At 38.6% G+C, this 17,703-nt stretch overlaps 1 protein-coding gene across 1 annotated transcript; it reads left to right on the plus strand.

Annotated features, from left to right (window-relative positions):
* Positions 1–6,505: 6,505 nt before the first annotated feature.
* LOC147961222 (uncharacterized) lies at positions 6,506–6,883 on the plus strand. Its single transcript, XM_087533719.1, has one exon. It carries the CDS (start codon positions 6,506–6,508, stop codon positions 6,881–6,883), a length of 378 nt encoding a protein of 125 aa, XP_087389845.1.
* Positions 6,884–17,703: the final 10,820 nt, after the last annotated feature.

The following is a 17,703-nucleotide window of genomic DNA, read 5'->3' on the forward strand; positions in this document are numbered from 1 at the left end:
TGGACATTTGGACTTTATGTTGTTCAAAGCAATAGTCTAGTTCTGACATGATAATTTAAATACTCAAGCATATCAACAAGCAACCATGTCTTTCAAAATATCAACGCTAAAATAAGTTATCCCTAGCCCATCATGCTCAACCATGCATTGATCCATTCATGAAACACACTCGCATATTAGCTACACCCAATACTCAAGTACGATCATATTTTGCCTCCTAGTTGGTGCTTTTATAAGAGAAGATGGAGACTCAAATTCAAAAATAAAAATTTCTTAAAGTAAAAGAAAGGCCCTTCGCAGAGGGAAGTAGGGATTTGTAGAGGTGCGAGAGCTCAAAGCGAAAAACTTGGAGATAAAAACATTTTGGGAGGTGTACCCTTCCCACCAATGAAAACGGCTTAGAGTTCCCAACAATTTTCCATGCTAGATATATCGTAGGCGGTTCCCAAACAGAAAATAAAGTGCATTCCTTTTTCAACCATACTTTCAGTTTCCATGGCTAGCCGTATCCATGGTTGCCTTCCATACCAACACCTTTCAAGGAATTTATTATTTGACAAAATAAAGTAAATTCATTTTTCATTTCGGGACTGGGCATCCCTAATACCTTTGCCTTACTCTCGTGCAATGACAAGTGAATAAACACTCATCTTGAGAATAACGCATCTAGCATGGAAAATATTAGCCACCGCTCACAGCTCTGCAAGCGAAACAAACACACAAAAGAGAAGTTTATTTTAAAAATTAGAGATGGCACATACAAAATTGCTTAGAACGGCAAAAGAATACCACATATAGGTAGATATAGTGGACTCATATGGCAAAACTGGTTTAAGGGATTTTGGATGCATAAGTAGAGATCATACTTAGTGCAAAATGAAGGCTACCAAAAGATTGAGAAGCGACCAACCAAGAAACGGATAATCTCATAAGCGAGCATTAAGAATAATTAACACCGAATAATGCACCACAACTAGGATATAGTTTCATTGCATGACTATTAACTTTCGTGCTTGCATAGGGATTCACAAACCTTAACACCAATATTCTTACCAAAGCACAATTACTCATCAACATAACTCACATTTCACATCATCATATCTCAAAACTATTACTAAGAATCAAGTTTATTTTGTCCAATGATCTTCATGAAAGTTTTTATTATATCCTTCTTGGATATCTATCACTTTAGGACTAATTTTCATGTGCTTCTTTTCATAAGCTCAAACAAATATAAGTGAAGATCATGAGCATAAATTTTTCTTTCTCTCAAATTAATTTAAGTGAAGCAAGAGAGAATTTCTTTGAAAATTTTAATAACTCTCAAATAAATCTAAGTGAAGCAAGAGAGCATTTCTTCAAAAATACTAAAGCACGCCATGCTCAAAAATATATAAGTGAAGCACTAGAGCAAGTCCATAGCTCATAAAATTTTAAGTGAAGCATAGAGAGAAATTCTAACAAGTCATGACATAATTTTGGCTCTCTCAAATAGGTGTGTCCAGCAAGGGATCGAGACTTAAAACGCAAAATAAAACAAGCAAATACTCATATCATACAAGACGCTCCAAGCAAAACACATAGTATGCGACGAATAAAAATATAGCTTCGAGTAAAATACCGATGGTCGTTAGAAGAAAGAGGGGATGCCACTCGGGGCATCCCCAAGCTTAGTTGGTTGCTCATTTTTGGATAATAGCTTGGGATGACGGGGCATCCCCAAGCTTAGGCTCTTCTACTCCTTATTCCTTCATCCATCGTAAGATAACCCAAAACTTGAAAACTTCAATCACACAAAACTCAACAAAACCTTCGTGAGATTCGTTAGTAAAAGAAAGCAAATCACTACTATAAGTACTGTACCAAACCAATTCATATTTTATTTTTGCATTTTATCTATTTTATTCCAACTTTTCTATGGCAAAAACTCATCAAAGAAAACCATAGAGCCATCAAAATAAGCACACAACACAAAGAAAACAGAATCTGTCAAAACAGAACAGTCTCTAGAAATCTGACTATTTCGAAAACTTCTGGAACTCCAAAAATTATGCAAAATTAGGAAGACCTGAGAAATTTTTATATTAATATTCTTCAAAAAGAATTGGTATTTTATCACGCTCTGGTAAAAATGAGAATTGTTTGCGTGAGCGCAAAAGTTTCTGTTTTTCAGCAAAATCAAACAACTATCACCCAAGAAGATCCTAAAGGCTTTACTTGGCACAAACACTAATTAAAACACAAAAAACACAATCATAACAGCAGCATAATTGTGCAAACACACAAGAACAGAAAGCAAAAAGCAAAAAATAAAATTTATTCATTGGGTTGCCTCCCAACAAGCGCTATAGTTTTACGCCCTTAGCTAGGCATAAAGCAAGGATCTAAGTTTTGTCATTTTTGGTTCGAGATCCATAAGATGCCCTCATGATTGATTCATAAGGTGGCCTAATTCTTGTTCTAGGGAAGTGTTCCATACCCTTTCTCAAAGGAAATTGGAACTTAATATTGCCTTCTTTCATATCAATCACGACACCGGTAGTGCGTAGAAACGGTCTACCAAGAATAATAGGAAAGACGGATTGCAATCAATATCAAGAACAACAAAATCTATGGGCACATAATTCCTATTTGCAAGAATAAGAACATAATTAATTCTTCACATAGGCTTTTTAATAGTAGAATCCGCCAAGTGCAAATTTAAAGAACAATCTTCAAGATCGGTAAAACCAAGCACATCACATAAAGATTTCGGAATTGTAGAAACACTAGCACCCAAGTCACATAAAGCAAAACATTCATAATTTTTAATCTTGACTTTGATAGTAGGTTCCCACTCATCATGCAATTTTCTAGGAATTGATACTTCTAATTCTAATTTTTCTTCAAAAGCTTTCATCATAGCATCAACAATATGTTTAGTAAAAGCTTTATTTTGTTCATAAGCATGGGGTGAATTTATCTTGGATTGCAACAAAGAAATACAATGAATCAAATAGCAACTATCATAATTGAAGTCTTTGTAATCCAAAAGAGTGGGCACATTACTAGTTAAAGTTTTGACCTCTTCAAACCCACTTTCATCAATTTTCTCAATAAGATTTTCACTCTCCGAAATATTGGGACGCCTTCTACCTAAAGTTGACTCGTCTCCAGTCCCTTTTTCATCAATCTTAACTTTACTAAACAAGGAATCGATAGAAGAAAGACCAATCATTTTAAGATCTTCATCACTTTTGCAAAAGAAATCACTAGAAAATGCTTTTTCTAAAAATTCTCTTTTAGCTCTAAGAATAACGATTCTTTTCTTACTTTCATCCATAGAAACATAAAGACCTTTAATTGATTCATCTACTTTAGGCAGAAAAAACTTCATCTTGAGATATTCCACATCATGAGCAATTCTATCAAAACTTCTAGACAAATCATCAATCTTAGTCAACTTTTCTTCTATGGAAGTGTTGAAAACTTTTTGCGTGTTGATAAATTCTTTAATATTGTTCTCAAGATCAGAGGTGTTCCTATTATTATTATAAGATTGATTTCCATAGGAATTACCATAATTATTAGAGGAATTACTAGGAAAAGGCCTAGGATTAAAATTACCTCTATAAGCATTGTTGTTGAAATTATTTCGAGAGATAAAATTCACATCTATGGCATCACTATTTTTCTCAATCAAAGTAGACAAAGGCATATCATTAAAATCAATAGGAGCACTTTAGTAGCAACCAATTTCATAAGAACATCACCTTTTCCACTCAAAGAAGAAATTTATTCAACCGAATTAACTTTTTTACTAGTAGGAGCCCTTTCGGTATGCCATTGTGAATAATTTTCCATGATATTATCAAGCAATCTGGTGGCTTCACCCAAAGTAATTTCCATAAAAGTACCACCCGCGGCGGAATCTAAAATATTACGAGAAAGAAAATTCAATCCCGCATAAAAAATTTGTATGATCATCCAAAGATTTAACCCATGAGTTGGGCAAATCCTAAGCATCATATCCATCCTTTCCCAAGATTGTGCAACATGCTCATGTTCAAGTTGCTTGAAATTCATGATCTGGGTTCTAAGGGAAATAATTTTTGCAGGCGAAAAATACTTAGTGATAAAAGCATCTTTGCACTTATTCCAAGAATCGATATTATTGCGAGGCAAAGAAGAAAACCAATTTTTTAAAGAATCACTCAAAGTTAACAGAAATAATTTCATCTTCATCACATCATTGTCCACATCTTTTTTATTTTGCATATCGCATAATTCCACGAAGGTATTAAGATGGGACACGGCATCCTCATTAGGAGTTCCGGAAAATTGATCTTTCAAAACAAGATTCAGCAAAGCAGTATTAATATCACAAGACTCTGCACTAGTGGCGGGAGGAGCAATCGGAGTGCCACTAAAATCATTGTTGCTGGTATTTGAGAAATCACATAACTTGGTGTTCTCTTGAGTCATGATGACTACGCAACAAGATTGCACTCAAAAACAGATCCGACAAGAAAACGGTGAACGGAAAAAGAGGGGCGAATAAAACGGCAATTTTTTATGAAGTGGGGGAGAGGAAAACGAGAGGCAAATGGCAAACAATGTAAATTGCGAGAAGATGAGATTTGTGATTAGGAACATGGTATATGTTGAAGTTGCTCCCCGGCAACGGTGCCAGAAATTCCTTTTGATGTCGCTTGAAGCTACGTTGGTATTTCCCCAAAGAGGAAGGGATAATGCAGCACAGCGGCGGTAGGTATTTCCCTCAGATATGAAACAAAGGTTATCAAACCAGTAGGAGGACCAAGCAACACAATGTAAACAGCCACTACACACAGATAACAAATCCTCACAACCCAACATGTAAAAGGGGTTGTCAATCCCTTTCAGGTACGGCGCCTCAAGATAGGCAAACGAACTTGAGATAAATTTGTAGTAGATTGATAGATCGAACATCAAATAAAATAAATAAGAATAAATTGCAGAAAGGTATTTTTGTATTTTTGGTTTAATAGATCTGAAAAGAAATGCAAAGGAAAAGTAGGTCGCAAAGGCAAATAATATGAGAAAGAGACCCGGGGGCCGTAGGTTTCACTAGTGGCTTCTCTCGAGAAAAATAGCAAACGGTGGGTGAACAAATTACTGTTGGGAATTGATAGAACTTCAAATACTCATGACGATATCCAGGCAATGATCATTATATAGGCATCACGTCCAAGATTAGTAGATCGACTCCTGCCTGCATCTACTACTATTACCCCACACATCGACCACTATCCAGCATGCATCTAGTGTATTAAGTTCATGGAGAAATGGAGTAATGCAATAAGAACGATGACATGATGTAGACAAAATCTATCTATGTAGAGATAGACCCCATCGTTTTATCTTTAGTAGCAACGATACATACGTGTCGGTTCCCCTTCTGTCACTGGGATCAAGCATTGTAAGATCGAACCCACTACAAAGCACTTCTTCCCATTGCAAGATAAATAGATCAAGTTGGCCAAACAAAACACAAATATCAGAGAAGAAATACGAGGCTATAAGCAATCATGCATATAAGAGATCAAAGAAACTCAAATAACTTTCATGGATATAAAAAGATAGATCTGATCATAAACTCGGGGTTCATCGATCCCAACAAACACACCGCAAAAGAGTTACATCATATGGATCTCCAAGAGACCATTGTATTGAGAATTCAGCGAGAGAAAAAGCCATCTAGCTACTAAGTACAGACCCGAAGGTCTACAAAGAACTACTCAGGCATCATCAGATAGGCACCAATGTAGGTGGTGAACCCCATCCGAGATGGTGTCTATATTGGATCTGGTGGTTCTAGACTCTGCGGCGGCTGGACCAATATTTCATCGATGCTTTTAGGGTTTCTGGAATATTGGGGTATTTATAGAGCAAAGAGGCGGTCCGGGGGGCACCCGAGGTGGGGCACAACCCACCAGGGCGCGCATGGGCCTCCTGGCGCGCCCTGGTGGGTTGTGCTCTCCACGGAGCACCCCCCCAGGTGCAGCCAGGGCCCATTATGTTCCTTCTGGTCCAAAAAATCTCCGTAAAGTTCCATTGCATTTGGACTCCGTTTGATATTGATTTCCTGTGATGTAAAAAACATGCAGAAAACAACAACTGGCACTTGGCACAGGTTAGTACCAAAAATGATATAAAATGACTATAAAATGATTATAAAACATCCAAGATTGATAATATAACAGCATGGAACAATCAAAAATTATTGATATGTTGGAGATGTATCAGTTGGACCAACTAACATTGGTGCACGAGCAATGATTCTTTACTATGTCTTGGAGCGTTGCGCCCTTTGTGTGCTAATATGTTACCGTAGCTTCGGTCGTATGATTTGGGAATGTTGTCTCAAGGTCCTATGTGGATAGTCTCAAGTGTTTTACTTTTCCACTTTGTAAGTTGATAGATTTCTACTACATTTCCCGACAATGAGTACCTACAGTTGTCCGAGAGCACATGCGGAGATGCCATGGTCAGGTTTGCAACTGTCGTAGTCGAGGTTTTTGGACCTCAGTACCCGAGAAAACCAACTGTGGCAGACACCAAGAGGCTCCTGCCAACCTCAGAAGCAAGAGCGTGGCAAGATTTGCTCGGATCACTTGACTGCATGCACTGGAAATGGGAGAACTGCCCAAAAGCTTTGCAAGGGCAATATCTGGGTCATGTTAAGAAGCTAACCATCATTCTTAAAGCAGTTCCATCACATGATCTTTGGATTTGGCATGCTTTCTTTGGTATATTTGGGTCTCACAATGACATCAATGTGCTGCAGCGATCACCATTCTTTGCTAGGATGACTGAAGGAAAAGCTCCTCATTGCCACTATATTGTTGATGGGCATGAGTAGAACATGGGCTACTATCTGGTTGACGATATCTATTCTCCTTGGGCTACCTTTGTAAACATGTGAACACCATATCTAATATAGTTGGTCAAAAAAGTCTCACTTTTCCCAAAGACAAGAAGCAATTAGAAAGGATGTTGAGAGGCTTTATAGTTTTGCAGGCACATTTAGCAGTTGTCCGTGGACCTGCTAAACAATGGGGATCCAGAGATCTTGTGGGAGGTGATGACCTATTGTGTGATCAATTCACAACATGATCATGGAGGGTGAGGGTGGGAATGCTGCCGCGGGTCTTGAATTTGAAAACATGGGTGATCCTATCAAATTTCCTGACCAAAATCCGACCACCTTTGGAGAGTTTGTTCAAATGGATCAACAAATTCAGCATCACCAACTCACGAGTAACTAAAGGAAGAACTGAATGAGAATCTATGGGAGCTCAATGGGGATAACAATGTAGGAGTGTAATATTTGAACATTTTTAATTAGAACTACCGTTGCATATGAACATTTCAACTATTTTAGACTATATATATGGCTATTTGAATGTGCATGTGGACTTAAAAAAATAGGGTCGAATGTATGTGGGTAGTGTTGGATGGTTGTATCTGCATCAGTGTCTGCGGACTGGTCCCCAACCCATAGACGGAGGCCGGAGAAAATTTACGGATCAGCGTTGAAGATGCCCTAAAATGGCCGGTATACTTGTAGCAAGGAACACATGGCACGCTCTCTAATCAAAGTCAACCATGTCGACGCCGAGTCAATAGTGGGTTGTTCTATGACTAGTGCACACTAGTGCATGCATACACATCTAGCTTTGGCCTGAGCCCCGCACTATGCTCGTTAGGGCATCTTCAACGGTAACCCGCAAATTTCCTCCCGCATCCATCCACGGACAATTTGGGGCCAGTTTGTGAACACAGATGCAGGAAGCCACCATCTAACCGTAGCCGCATACATCCAACCTCCTTCATTTTTTATGTTTGCGCGATCAAATAGTCATATACATAGAGTACACACATACAAATACCCGCATGCGGCACTAGTTCAAGATTTAAAAAGTTCAAATATTACATCCCATCATTGTTGTCCCCTTTAACCACCCACAGATGCTCAATCAGATTTTCTTTCAGCTGCTCATGAGTTGGTTGATACCGAATTTCTTGATGCATTTGAATAAGAGCTTCAAATGTGGCCGGATTCTGGTCTGGAAGTTCGATAGGATCTTCCATGTTCTCAAATTCTAGAGTTGTGGCCGCATCCTGCTACCTCTTGAGCACTGCGTTGGATTTCCTCGAAGAGGAAAGGATGATGCGGCAAAGTAGCGTAAGTATTTCCCTCAGTTTTTGAGAACCAAGGTATCAATCCAGTAGGAGGCTATGCGTGAGTCCCTCGTAGCTGCACAAAGCAAATAACTCCTCGCAACCAACGCGATAAGGGGTTGTCAATCCCTTCACGGTCACTTACGAGAGTGAGATATGATAGATATGATAAGATAATATTTTTGGTATTTTTGTGATAAAGATGCAAACTAAAATAAAAGCAAAGGAAAAAAGAAAAGGAAGTAACTAAGTATTGGAAGATTAATAAGATGAAGATAGACCCGGGGGCCATAGGTTTCACTAGTGGCTTCTCTCAAGAGCATAAGTATTTTACGGTGGGTGAACGAATTATTGTTGAGCAATTGACAGAATTGAGCATAGTTATGAGAATATCTAGGTATGATCATGTGTCCAAGACAAGTAGACCGACTCCTGCCTGCATCTACTACTATTACTCCACTCATCGAGCGCTATCCAGCATGCATCTAGAGTATTTAGTTCATGAAAACAGAGTAACGCCTTAAGCAAGATGACATGATGTAGAGGGATAAACTCATGCAATATGATGAAAACCCCATCTTGTTATCCTCGATGGCAACAATACAATATGTGCCTTGCTGCCCCTACTGTCACTGGGAAAGGACACCGCAAGATTGAACCCAAAGCTAAGCACTTCTCCCGTTGCAAGAAAGATCAATCTAGTAGGCCAAACCAAACTGATAATTCGAAGAGACTTGCAAAGATAACCAATCATACATAAAAGAATTCAGAGAAGATTCAAATATTGTTCATAGATAGACTTGATCATAAACCCACAATTCATCGGTCTCAACAAACACACCGCAAAAAGAAGATTACATCGAATAGATCTCCACAAGAGAGGGGGAGAACATTGTATTGAGATCCAAAAAGAGAGAAGAAGCCATCTAGCTAATAACTATGGACCCGTAGGTCTGAGGTGAACTACTCACACTTCATCGGAGAGGCTATGGTGTTGATGTAGAAGCCCTCCGTGATGGATGCCCCCTCCGGCGGAGCTCCGGAATAGGCCCCAAGATGGGATCTCGTGGATACAGAAAGTTGCGGTTGTGGAATTAGGGTTTTTGCTCCGTATCTGATCGTTTGGGGGTACATAGGTATATATAGGAGGAAGGAGTACGTCGGTGGAGCAACAGGGGGCCCACGAGGTGGAGGGCGTGCCTGGGGGGCTAGGTGCGCCCCTACCTCGTGGCCTCCTCCTTTGTTTCTTGACCTAGGGTCCAAGTCTCCTGGATCATGTTCGGTGAGAAAATCACGTTCCCGAAGGTTTCATTCCGTTTGGACTCCGTTTGATATTCCTTTTCTTTGAAACCCTAAAATAGGCAAAAAAACAGCAATTCTGGGCTGGGCCTCCGGTTAATAGGTTAGTCCCAAAAATAATATAAAAGTGGATAATAAAGCCCAATATAGTCCAAAACAGTAGATAATATAGCATGGAGCAATCAAAAATTATAGATACGTTGGAGACGTATCAAGCATCTCCAAGCTTAATTCCTGCTCGTCCTCGAGTAGGTAAATGATAAAAACAGAATTTTTAATGCGGAGTGCTACTTGGCATAATTTTAATGTAAGTCTTCTTAATTGTGGTATGAATATTCAGATCCGAAAGATTCAAGATAAAAGTTCATATTGACATAAAAATAATAATACTTCAAGCATACTAACGAAGCAATTATGTCTTCTCAAAGTAACATGGCCAAAGAAGGTTCATCCCTACAAAATCATATAGTTTAGTCATGCTCCATTTTCGTCACACAAGAATGCTCACATCATGCACAACCCCGATGACAAGCCAAGCAATTGTTTCATACTTTAGTAATCTCAAACCTATAAACTTTCACGCAATATATGAGCGCGAGCCATGGATATAGCACTATGGTGGAATAGTATATGATGGGGGTTATGTGGAGAAGACAAAAAGGAGAAAGTCTCACATCAACGAGGCTAATCAATGGGTTATGGAGATGCCCACCGATTGATATTAATGCAAGGAGTAGGGATTTCCATGCAACGGATGCACTAGAGCTATAAATGTATGAAAGCTCAACAAAACAAACTAAGTGGGTTTGCATCCAACTTGCTTTCTCATGAAGACCTAGGGCACTTGAGGAGGCCCATTGTTGGAATATACAAGCCAAGTTCTATAATGAAAATTTCCCACTAGTATATGAAAGTGACAAAACAAAAGACTCTCTATCATGAAGATTATGGTGCTACTTTGAAGCACAAGTTTGGCAAAGGATAGTAGCATTGTCCCTTTTATATTTATTTTTTATTTGGCCTTTCTTTTTCTTTCTTTTTTTTGGCATTTCTCTTTTTTTATTTTTTTGGAACAATGCTCTATGAATGATGGTCATCACACTTCTATTTACTTATAACTCAAGAATTACAACTCGATACTTAGAACAAGATATGACTCTATATGAATGCCTCTGGCGATGTACCGGGACATGCAATGAACCAAGAGTGACATGTATGAAAGAATTATGAACGGTGGCTTTGCCACAAATACTATGTCAACTACATGATCATGCTAAGCAATATGACAATGATGAATGTGTCATGATAAACGGAATGGTGGAAAGTTGCATGGCAATATATCTCGGAATGGCTATGGAAATGCCATAATAGGTAGGTATGGTGGCTGTCTTGAGGAAGATATAAGGAGGTTTATGTGTGAAAGAGCGTATCATATCACAGGGTTTGGATGCACTGGCGAAGTTTGCACCAACTCTTAATGTGAGAAAGGGCAATGCACGGTACCGAAGAGGCTAGCAATGATGGAAGGGTGAGAATGCATATAATCCATGGACTCAACATTAGTCATAAAGAACTCACATACTTATTGCAAAAATCTACAAGTCATCAAAAACCAAGCACTACGCGCATGCTCCTAGGGGGATAGATTGGTAGGAAAAGACCATCGCTCGTCCCCGACCGACACTCATAAGGAGGACAATCAAATAAACACCTCATGTTTCAAATTTGTTACATAACATTTACCATATGTGCATGCTACGGGACTTGCAAACTTCAACACAAGAATTTCTCAAATTCACAACTACTCAACTAGCACGACTTTGATATTATTACTTCCATATCTCAAAAAAATCATCAAGCATCAAACTTCTCTTAGTATTCAAAACACTCATAAGAAAAAATTACTAATCTTGAATACCTAGCATATTAGGATTATTTAAGCAAATTACCATGCTATTTAAGACTCTCAAAATAATCTAAGTGAAGCATGAGAGATCAATAGTTTCTATAAAACAAATCCACCACCGTGCTCTAAAAGATATAAGTGAAGTACTAGAGCAAAACTAGATTACTCAAAAAGATATAAGTGAAGCACATAGAGTGTTCTAACAAATTCCAAATCATGTATGGCTCTCTCAAAAGGTGTGTACAGCAAGGATGATTGTATTAAACTAAAAAATAAAGACTCAAATCATACAAGACGCTCCAAGCAAAACACATATCATGTGGTGAATAAAAATATAGCTCCAAGTAAAGTTACCGATAGAAGTAGACGAAAGAGGGGATGCCTTCCGGGGCATCCCCAAGCTTTGGCTTTTAGGTGTCCTTAGATTATCTTGGGGGTGCCATGGGCATCCCCAAGCTTAGGCTCTTGCCACTCCTTGTTCCATAATCCATCAAATCTTTACCCAAAACTTTGGGTTCGATCTTGTGGTGTCCTTACCCAGTGACAGAAGGGGCAGCAAGGCACGTATTGTATCGTTGCCATCGAGGATAACAAGATGGGGTTTATTTCATATTGCATGAATTTATCTCTCTACATCATGTCATCTTGCTTAAGGCATTACTCTGTTTTTAACTTAATACTCTAGATGCATGCTGGATAGCGGTCGATGAGTGGAGTAATAGTAGTAGATGCAGAATCGTTTCGATCTACTTGTGACGGATGTGATGCCTATATACATGATCATGCCTAGATATTCTCATAACTATGCTCAATTCTGTCAATTGCTCAACAGTAATTTGTTCACCCACCGTAGAATACTTATGCTCTTGAGACAAGCCACTAGTGAAACCTATGGCCCCCGGGTCTATTCTCATCATATCAATCTCCATCACTTTAATCTTGCTTTGCTTTTTACTTTGCATCTTTATACCAAAAATACCAAAAATATTATATCTATCAGATCTCACTCTCGTAAGTGACCGCGAAGGGATTGACAACCCCTAATCGCATTGGTTGCGAGTAGCTATCGCTTTGTGCAGGTACGAGGGACTTGAGCGTGGGCTCCTACTGGATTGATACCTTGGTTCTCAAAAACTGAGGGAAATACTTACGCTACTCTACTGCATCATCCCTTCCTCTTCGGGGAAAACCAACGCAAGCTCAAGACGTAGCAAGAAGGATTTCTGGCGCCGCTGCCGGGGAGTCTACGCAAAAAGTCAACATACCAAGTACCCATCACAATCCCTATCTCTCGCATTACATTATTTGCCATTTGCCTCTCGTTTTCCTCTCCCCCCCAATTCACCCTTGCCGTTTTATTCGACCTCTCTCTCTATCCTCCCTCTCTATTTGCCTTTTGTTTGCTCGCATTTGCTTGTCGTCATGTCTAGTCTTGTATCTTCTCCATTGTCTCCCGAGAGTGAAGTTCTAAATTTTAAACAAAGGGAGGGAGAAAATCTAAAAGATGCTTGGTATAGAATTTGCAATGCTCAAAATAGATCTACCAGGAAGCAATCTACCTTAGTTCTTCTTCGCAACTTTTATGTAGGTGTTAATCCTTGGTATAGATATATCCTCGATACCATTACCGGAGGGAACTTCTTGGGTAGCCATACTTTTGATTCTTATAATGCTATGTTAGATTTATTTGGCTCACCACCTCTTTTGGTTAATGGAACCATGTTAACTTTGGAGCATGTTATGCAAAGACTTGAAATTATTGAAAATAAAGTTGCTACTATTGAATTAATTGAAAATCTAGATAAAAAGATCCACAATCAAATTACTCAATATGGATCTAAGGTAGGAATGACTTTGAAAAATCTTAAGGATAAGGAACCCGTAGTTAATGAGAAAATAAACTTAGATTCTACTAGAATTGATAAACTTGAGGGTATCATTACAAACTTGGGAACCGCTTTTTCTTCCGTAAAGAATACTCCAAGTCCTCCTACTAAAATTGCCAAGCTTATGTATGTTCCTAAAAATATGGGTGAATCATCAAGTAAGGAAACTGCGGATCTTAAATCTATAAGTATTCATCCCAATCTTTTTGCTATCATTAAGGAACCATTTATTACAAATGAATTTTTCGATCTTGTACCTAAAAGTTTGATAATTAATAAAAAGAAAGAAATTCCTAAAGATGGTAGATGCCTAATTTAAGAATTTCCTACCAAAGATGGCAATACCTAGATCTATCACTAGTGCAGAACCGGGAAATAGCACCGGTTCGTAAGGCCCTTTAGTGTCGGTTCGGTAACCGGCACTAAATTGTAGGCACTAAAGGCCCCCCCCCTTTAGTACCAGTTCAGCACAAACCGGTGCTAAAGGGCAACCACGTGGCACGAGCCAGCTCCGTGGGCATGTAGGACATTAGTACCGGTTGGTAACACCAACCGGTACTAAATGTTTGGGTGTGTTTTGGTTTTATTTTTTATTTTTACTTTAATTTTGTGTTTTCATTTTAATTTAGTGATTGTTTTACATTATAATGAGTTGTTAAATCATTAGGTGAATGTACCGCAGATTAGTTTGACTGGATGCGTGGATCCTAGCTAAGTCATCAAGTATATGTCATATCCATATTATATATATACTTGATCACCTACTTAAGTGATCGAGGTAATATGGATATGGCATATACTTGATCACTTAGCTAGAATCCATCCAGTTGAAACTAATATGCAATAAATGATATAATAACTCATCATCATATTAATCAATATAAAAACTCTTGCATCATATATATCATCACCAACGGTTTTCATAGCAAAGATATCATCGAGTTCAATATGGTAATGATATTATAAGTGTTCATAACACCACAAAAGCAAATCACTCTTTGAGATTAAGTTCAGGACGAAGAACACGGACATGGGAGGACAAGTACTAAGAGCATGAACTAGCTAATTAATCACTCCTGCTGCTCTCTCTCTCAGGTAAAATAGCATAGAACATGTATAGCTTTGCTGATTCATCGTATTGGAGCATGCAGATGAACCTATCTCCTAATCGTGGGTTGCACTTCTGATTGCTGCCCCCTAGTACTTCTCTGTGATCATTCACAATTTTGCTCCACTCTTTTACTATTAAGCATTCCTCGCTATTAGAAATCCTGAATGCACTAAGGTGCATTGTAGGATATCTTGGCTGTAAGCTAACAATATTCATGGTACCTTTAGTCTCGATTCAATCAGGCACAACATTCATCGGGAGTCCCTGTTGAAGAACATCGTATAGTAACATACTTAGCAATGAAGTTTAGCTTAAAAAAATAATGTATGCCAAACATGCACTGAGGAGAAATAGTAGAAATCTTACCATCTTTCCTAAATATATGTGACTGTAGTTCAGTACGAACACTATTGGTCGCACGTTTTGAGTACTAACATTTCTAAGTGCAGGAAAGAAATTTGTCTTGACAGCATCAAGATCCTCAAGCCATGAAACATAATGACTTGTCTCCTCGCAGTTTAGTTCAGCCCCGGGACAGTGGACGGTCCTGTCTACCAAGCGCCGGACATGTTTGCTTGATTGGAAGTAAGCTGTCAATATAAATTGAGATCTATTAATTATTCAACTGGTTCAAATAATCTCATATCGAAGACATAAATATGGTTGAAAAACTCACATAATGGTAGAACTGGAGGCGTCTGCACATCGACCCAGATGTCTCTATTACCTTCAATATCATCTTCCGGACGAATATCAAAGGTGATAACCATATTAGGCTCAAATGCATAAGCCTTGCATAGTGCTTGCCAAGTTTTGCATTCAAAATAGGTGTATGTGTCTGCATTGTATAATTTGACATTGAAGGTATAACCATGATCGGTCTTCAAGTAAACTCTTTTTACCTCCATAGTTTTGTTAGGACTGAAACCTATCTTATCCAAGACAAAAATTCTTGCATGGCAGGGGATACGCTAGTAGAATAGTGAAAAATTCAAATTAAAAGTTGAAGCAAATGACATAAGTCATGCTTAATTACGAAAAAAGACTTGTCGTTGTGACTTACTGTATCCACTTCGAAGTTCTCATCCAGCTTGATGCTGAAGCGTCTATCATCAACTAGAAAATTTTTGCCACACAGGCCGCACTGGTCTTCGCAGTATTCGCACATAATGAAATCGTGTTCGTCGTCAGACGACATTCCTATGTTCATAGGTGAAACATTAAACACTTATTAGTTCTATTAATTCAACTAATCCTGTTAATTCAACTAGTTCAACTAATTAATTGAACTACTTTAACTAAGCACTTACGAAAAATATACCTAATTAATTGAACTAATTCAACTAACTAGTTCAACTAATTAATTCAACTAAACTAGTTCTATTAATTTTCTTACTAAAAATAAGGTAGCTAGTTCTATATAATAAAATGTTAATTAGATAATGAAATCTCATATAACTAAATTAAATATATATCTAACATATAATTTATATCTAATTCATCTAACATTTGACATTAATATCTAAAATATGTTCATATATAGGTGAAACATTAAACACTTACTAGTTCTATTAATTCAACTAAATAAACTAGTTCTATTAATTCAACTAAGAATTTACTAAAAATAAACTAGTTCTATTAATTTCTTACTAAAATAAAGTAGGTAGTTCTATATAGTAATATTTTGATTAGATCATCAAATCTCATATACCTAAATTTTCTTACTAAAAATAAACTTGTTCTATTAATTTTCATACTAAAAATAAACTAGTTATATTAATTCAACTAGTTCAAATCTCATATATATACCTAATTAATATCTAGCTATACTAATTCAACTAGTTCAACTTGTTCTAATTCATGTAAAATATATTTGACATTAATATTTAACATCTTTTCCATATAATTCATCTAACATTAACATTCTAACATTATTATCTACATAATTTATCTAACATTAATCTAAACAACAGAAAATAGAAAATAAGTAAAAACAATGTGTGTGTGTGTCTGTGTGTGTGTGTATGTGTGTGTGTGTGCGAGCGGGGGCGGGGGCGTACGGGCGGCGGCGGGCGACGACGGGGACGGGCGGTGGGCGAGAGGCGGCGGCGACGGGCGCGGCGGGGGCGACGGCGGTGACAGCGATGATGGTTGGCGGGGGCGACGGCGACGACGGGTGGCGGGGGCGACGGCGGTGACGGCGACGACGGGCGGCGGGGGCGGCGAGGGCGGCGCGCGATGGGCGACGGGCGCGGCGAAGAAGTTGGATCGAGAAGAAGTACTGGTGGTCGATGAAACTGATTTTTTCGTAAGTGCCATATATATAGGAGGGGTCTTTAGTACCGGTTGGAGCCACCAACCGGTACTAAAGGCCAATTTTCGCCAGGCCAAGGGGCGGGAAACGGCCCCTTTAGTACCGGTTCGTGCCACGAACCGGTACTAAAGACCCTCCCCCCCTTTAGTACCGGTTGGAGCCACCAACCGGTACTAATGGTTGTGCGCTGCCACCGGCGGTGCACAATGTTTAGTCCCACCTCGCCGAGCGAAGGGCAGCCGCACTGGTTTATAAACCCAGCCGTGGCTGCTCCTTCGAGCTTCTCTATATAGCAGGCTCCTGGGCCTAACTAGGGCGCGCTGCCCTGTGAGTCTGCTGGCCCTTCTGGGCCTGCATTTGCACACCCTAGGTCTGGCAGGCCCACTGGGCAGCGCGCCAACAAATTTTTTTATATTTTTTTCTTTTCTGCATTATTTATTTTCTTTTATTTATTTTTGAGTAATTTTTTATATAGTTTTTTCTTTTCTGCATTATTTATTTTCTTCTATTTATTTCTGAGTAATTTTTTGTATAGTTTTATTCTTTTCTGCTTTATTTATTTTCTTCTATTTATTTCTGAGTAGTTTTTTTGTGACCCTCTCTACTCTGATACTCTGAAATGATAATACCATGCCAAGTTTCAACATTTTCAGAGTTCATTTTGTAGTGATTTTCAATTTCACGGTCATTTAGCTCTCTAAACAATTAGGTAAATGACCGAAAAATAACAAATGATGTCAGAACATGTTGGAAATTGATGACGTCACTTTGAATGCTGCATACTGAACACAAAAGAAGTCTGGAGTTCAAATAAGTTTAAAAAATATTGAAGTGCACGTGTAACAGATGAGTTCTCGTCCAAAACCCTGATACTCCGAAAGAGTTTGTCCAGTTTGTACACGAAGTGCGTCCAGTTTTTGCCATGACCATCTCTACTCTTTCGCACATGCTATGCGGGTGAAATCATGATACCATGCCAAGT

The sequence above is a fragment of the Triticum urartu genome, chromosome 7A (genome assembly GCF_056163025.1).
Source record: "Triticum urartu cultivar PI428250 chromosome 7A, HENAU_Tu73, whole genome shotgun sequence".
NCBI lineage: Eukaryota > Viridiplantae > Streptophyta > Magnoliopsida > Poales > Poaceae > Triticum > Triticum urartu.

Coding starts and splice junctions, on each gene's coding strand:
- LOC147961222 (XM_087533719.1), top strand. CDS start 6,506: ATGGTCAGGTTTGCAACTGTCGTAGTCGAGGTTTTTGGACCTCAGTAC.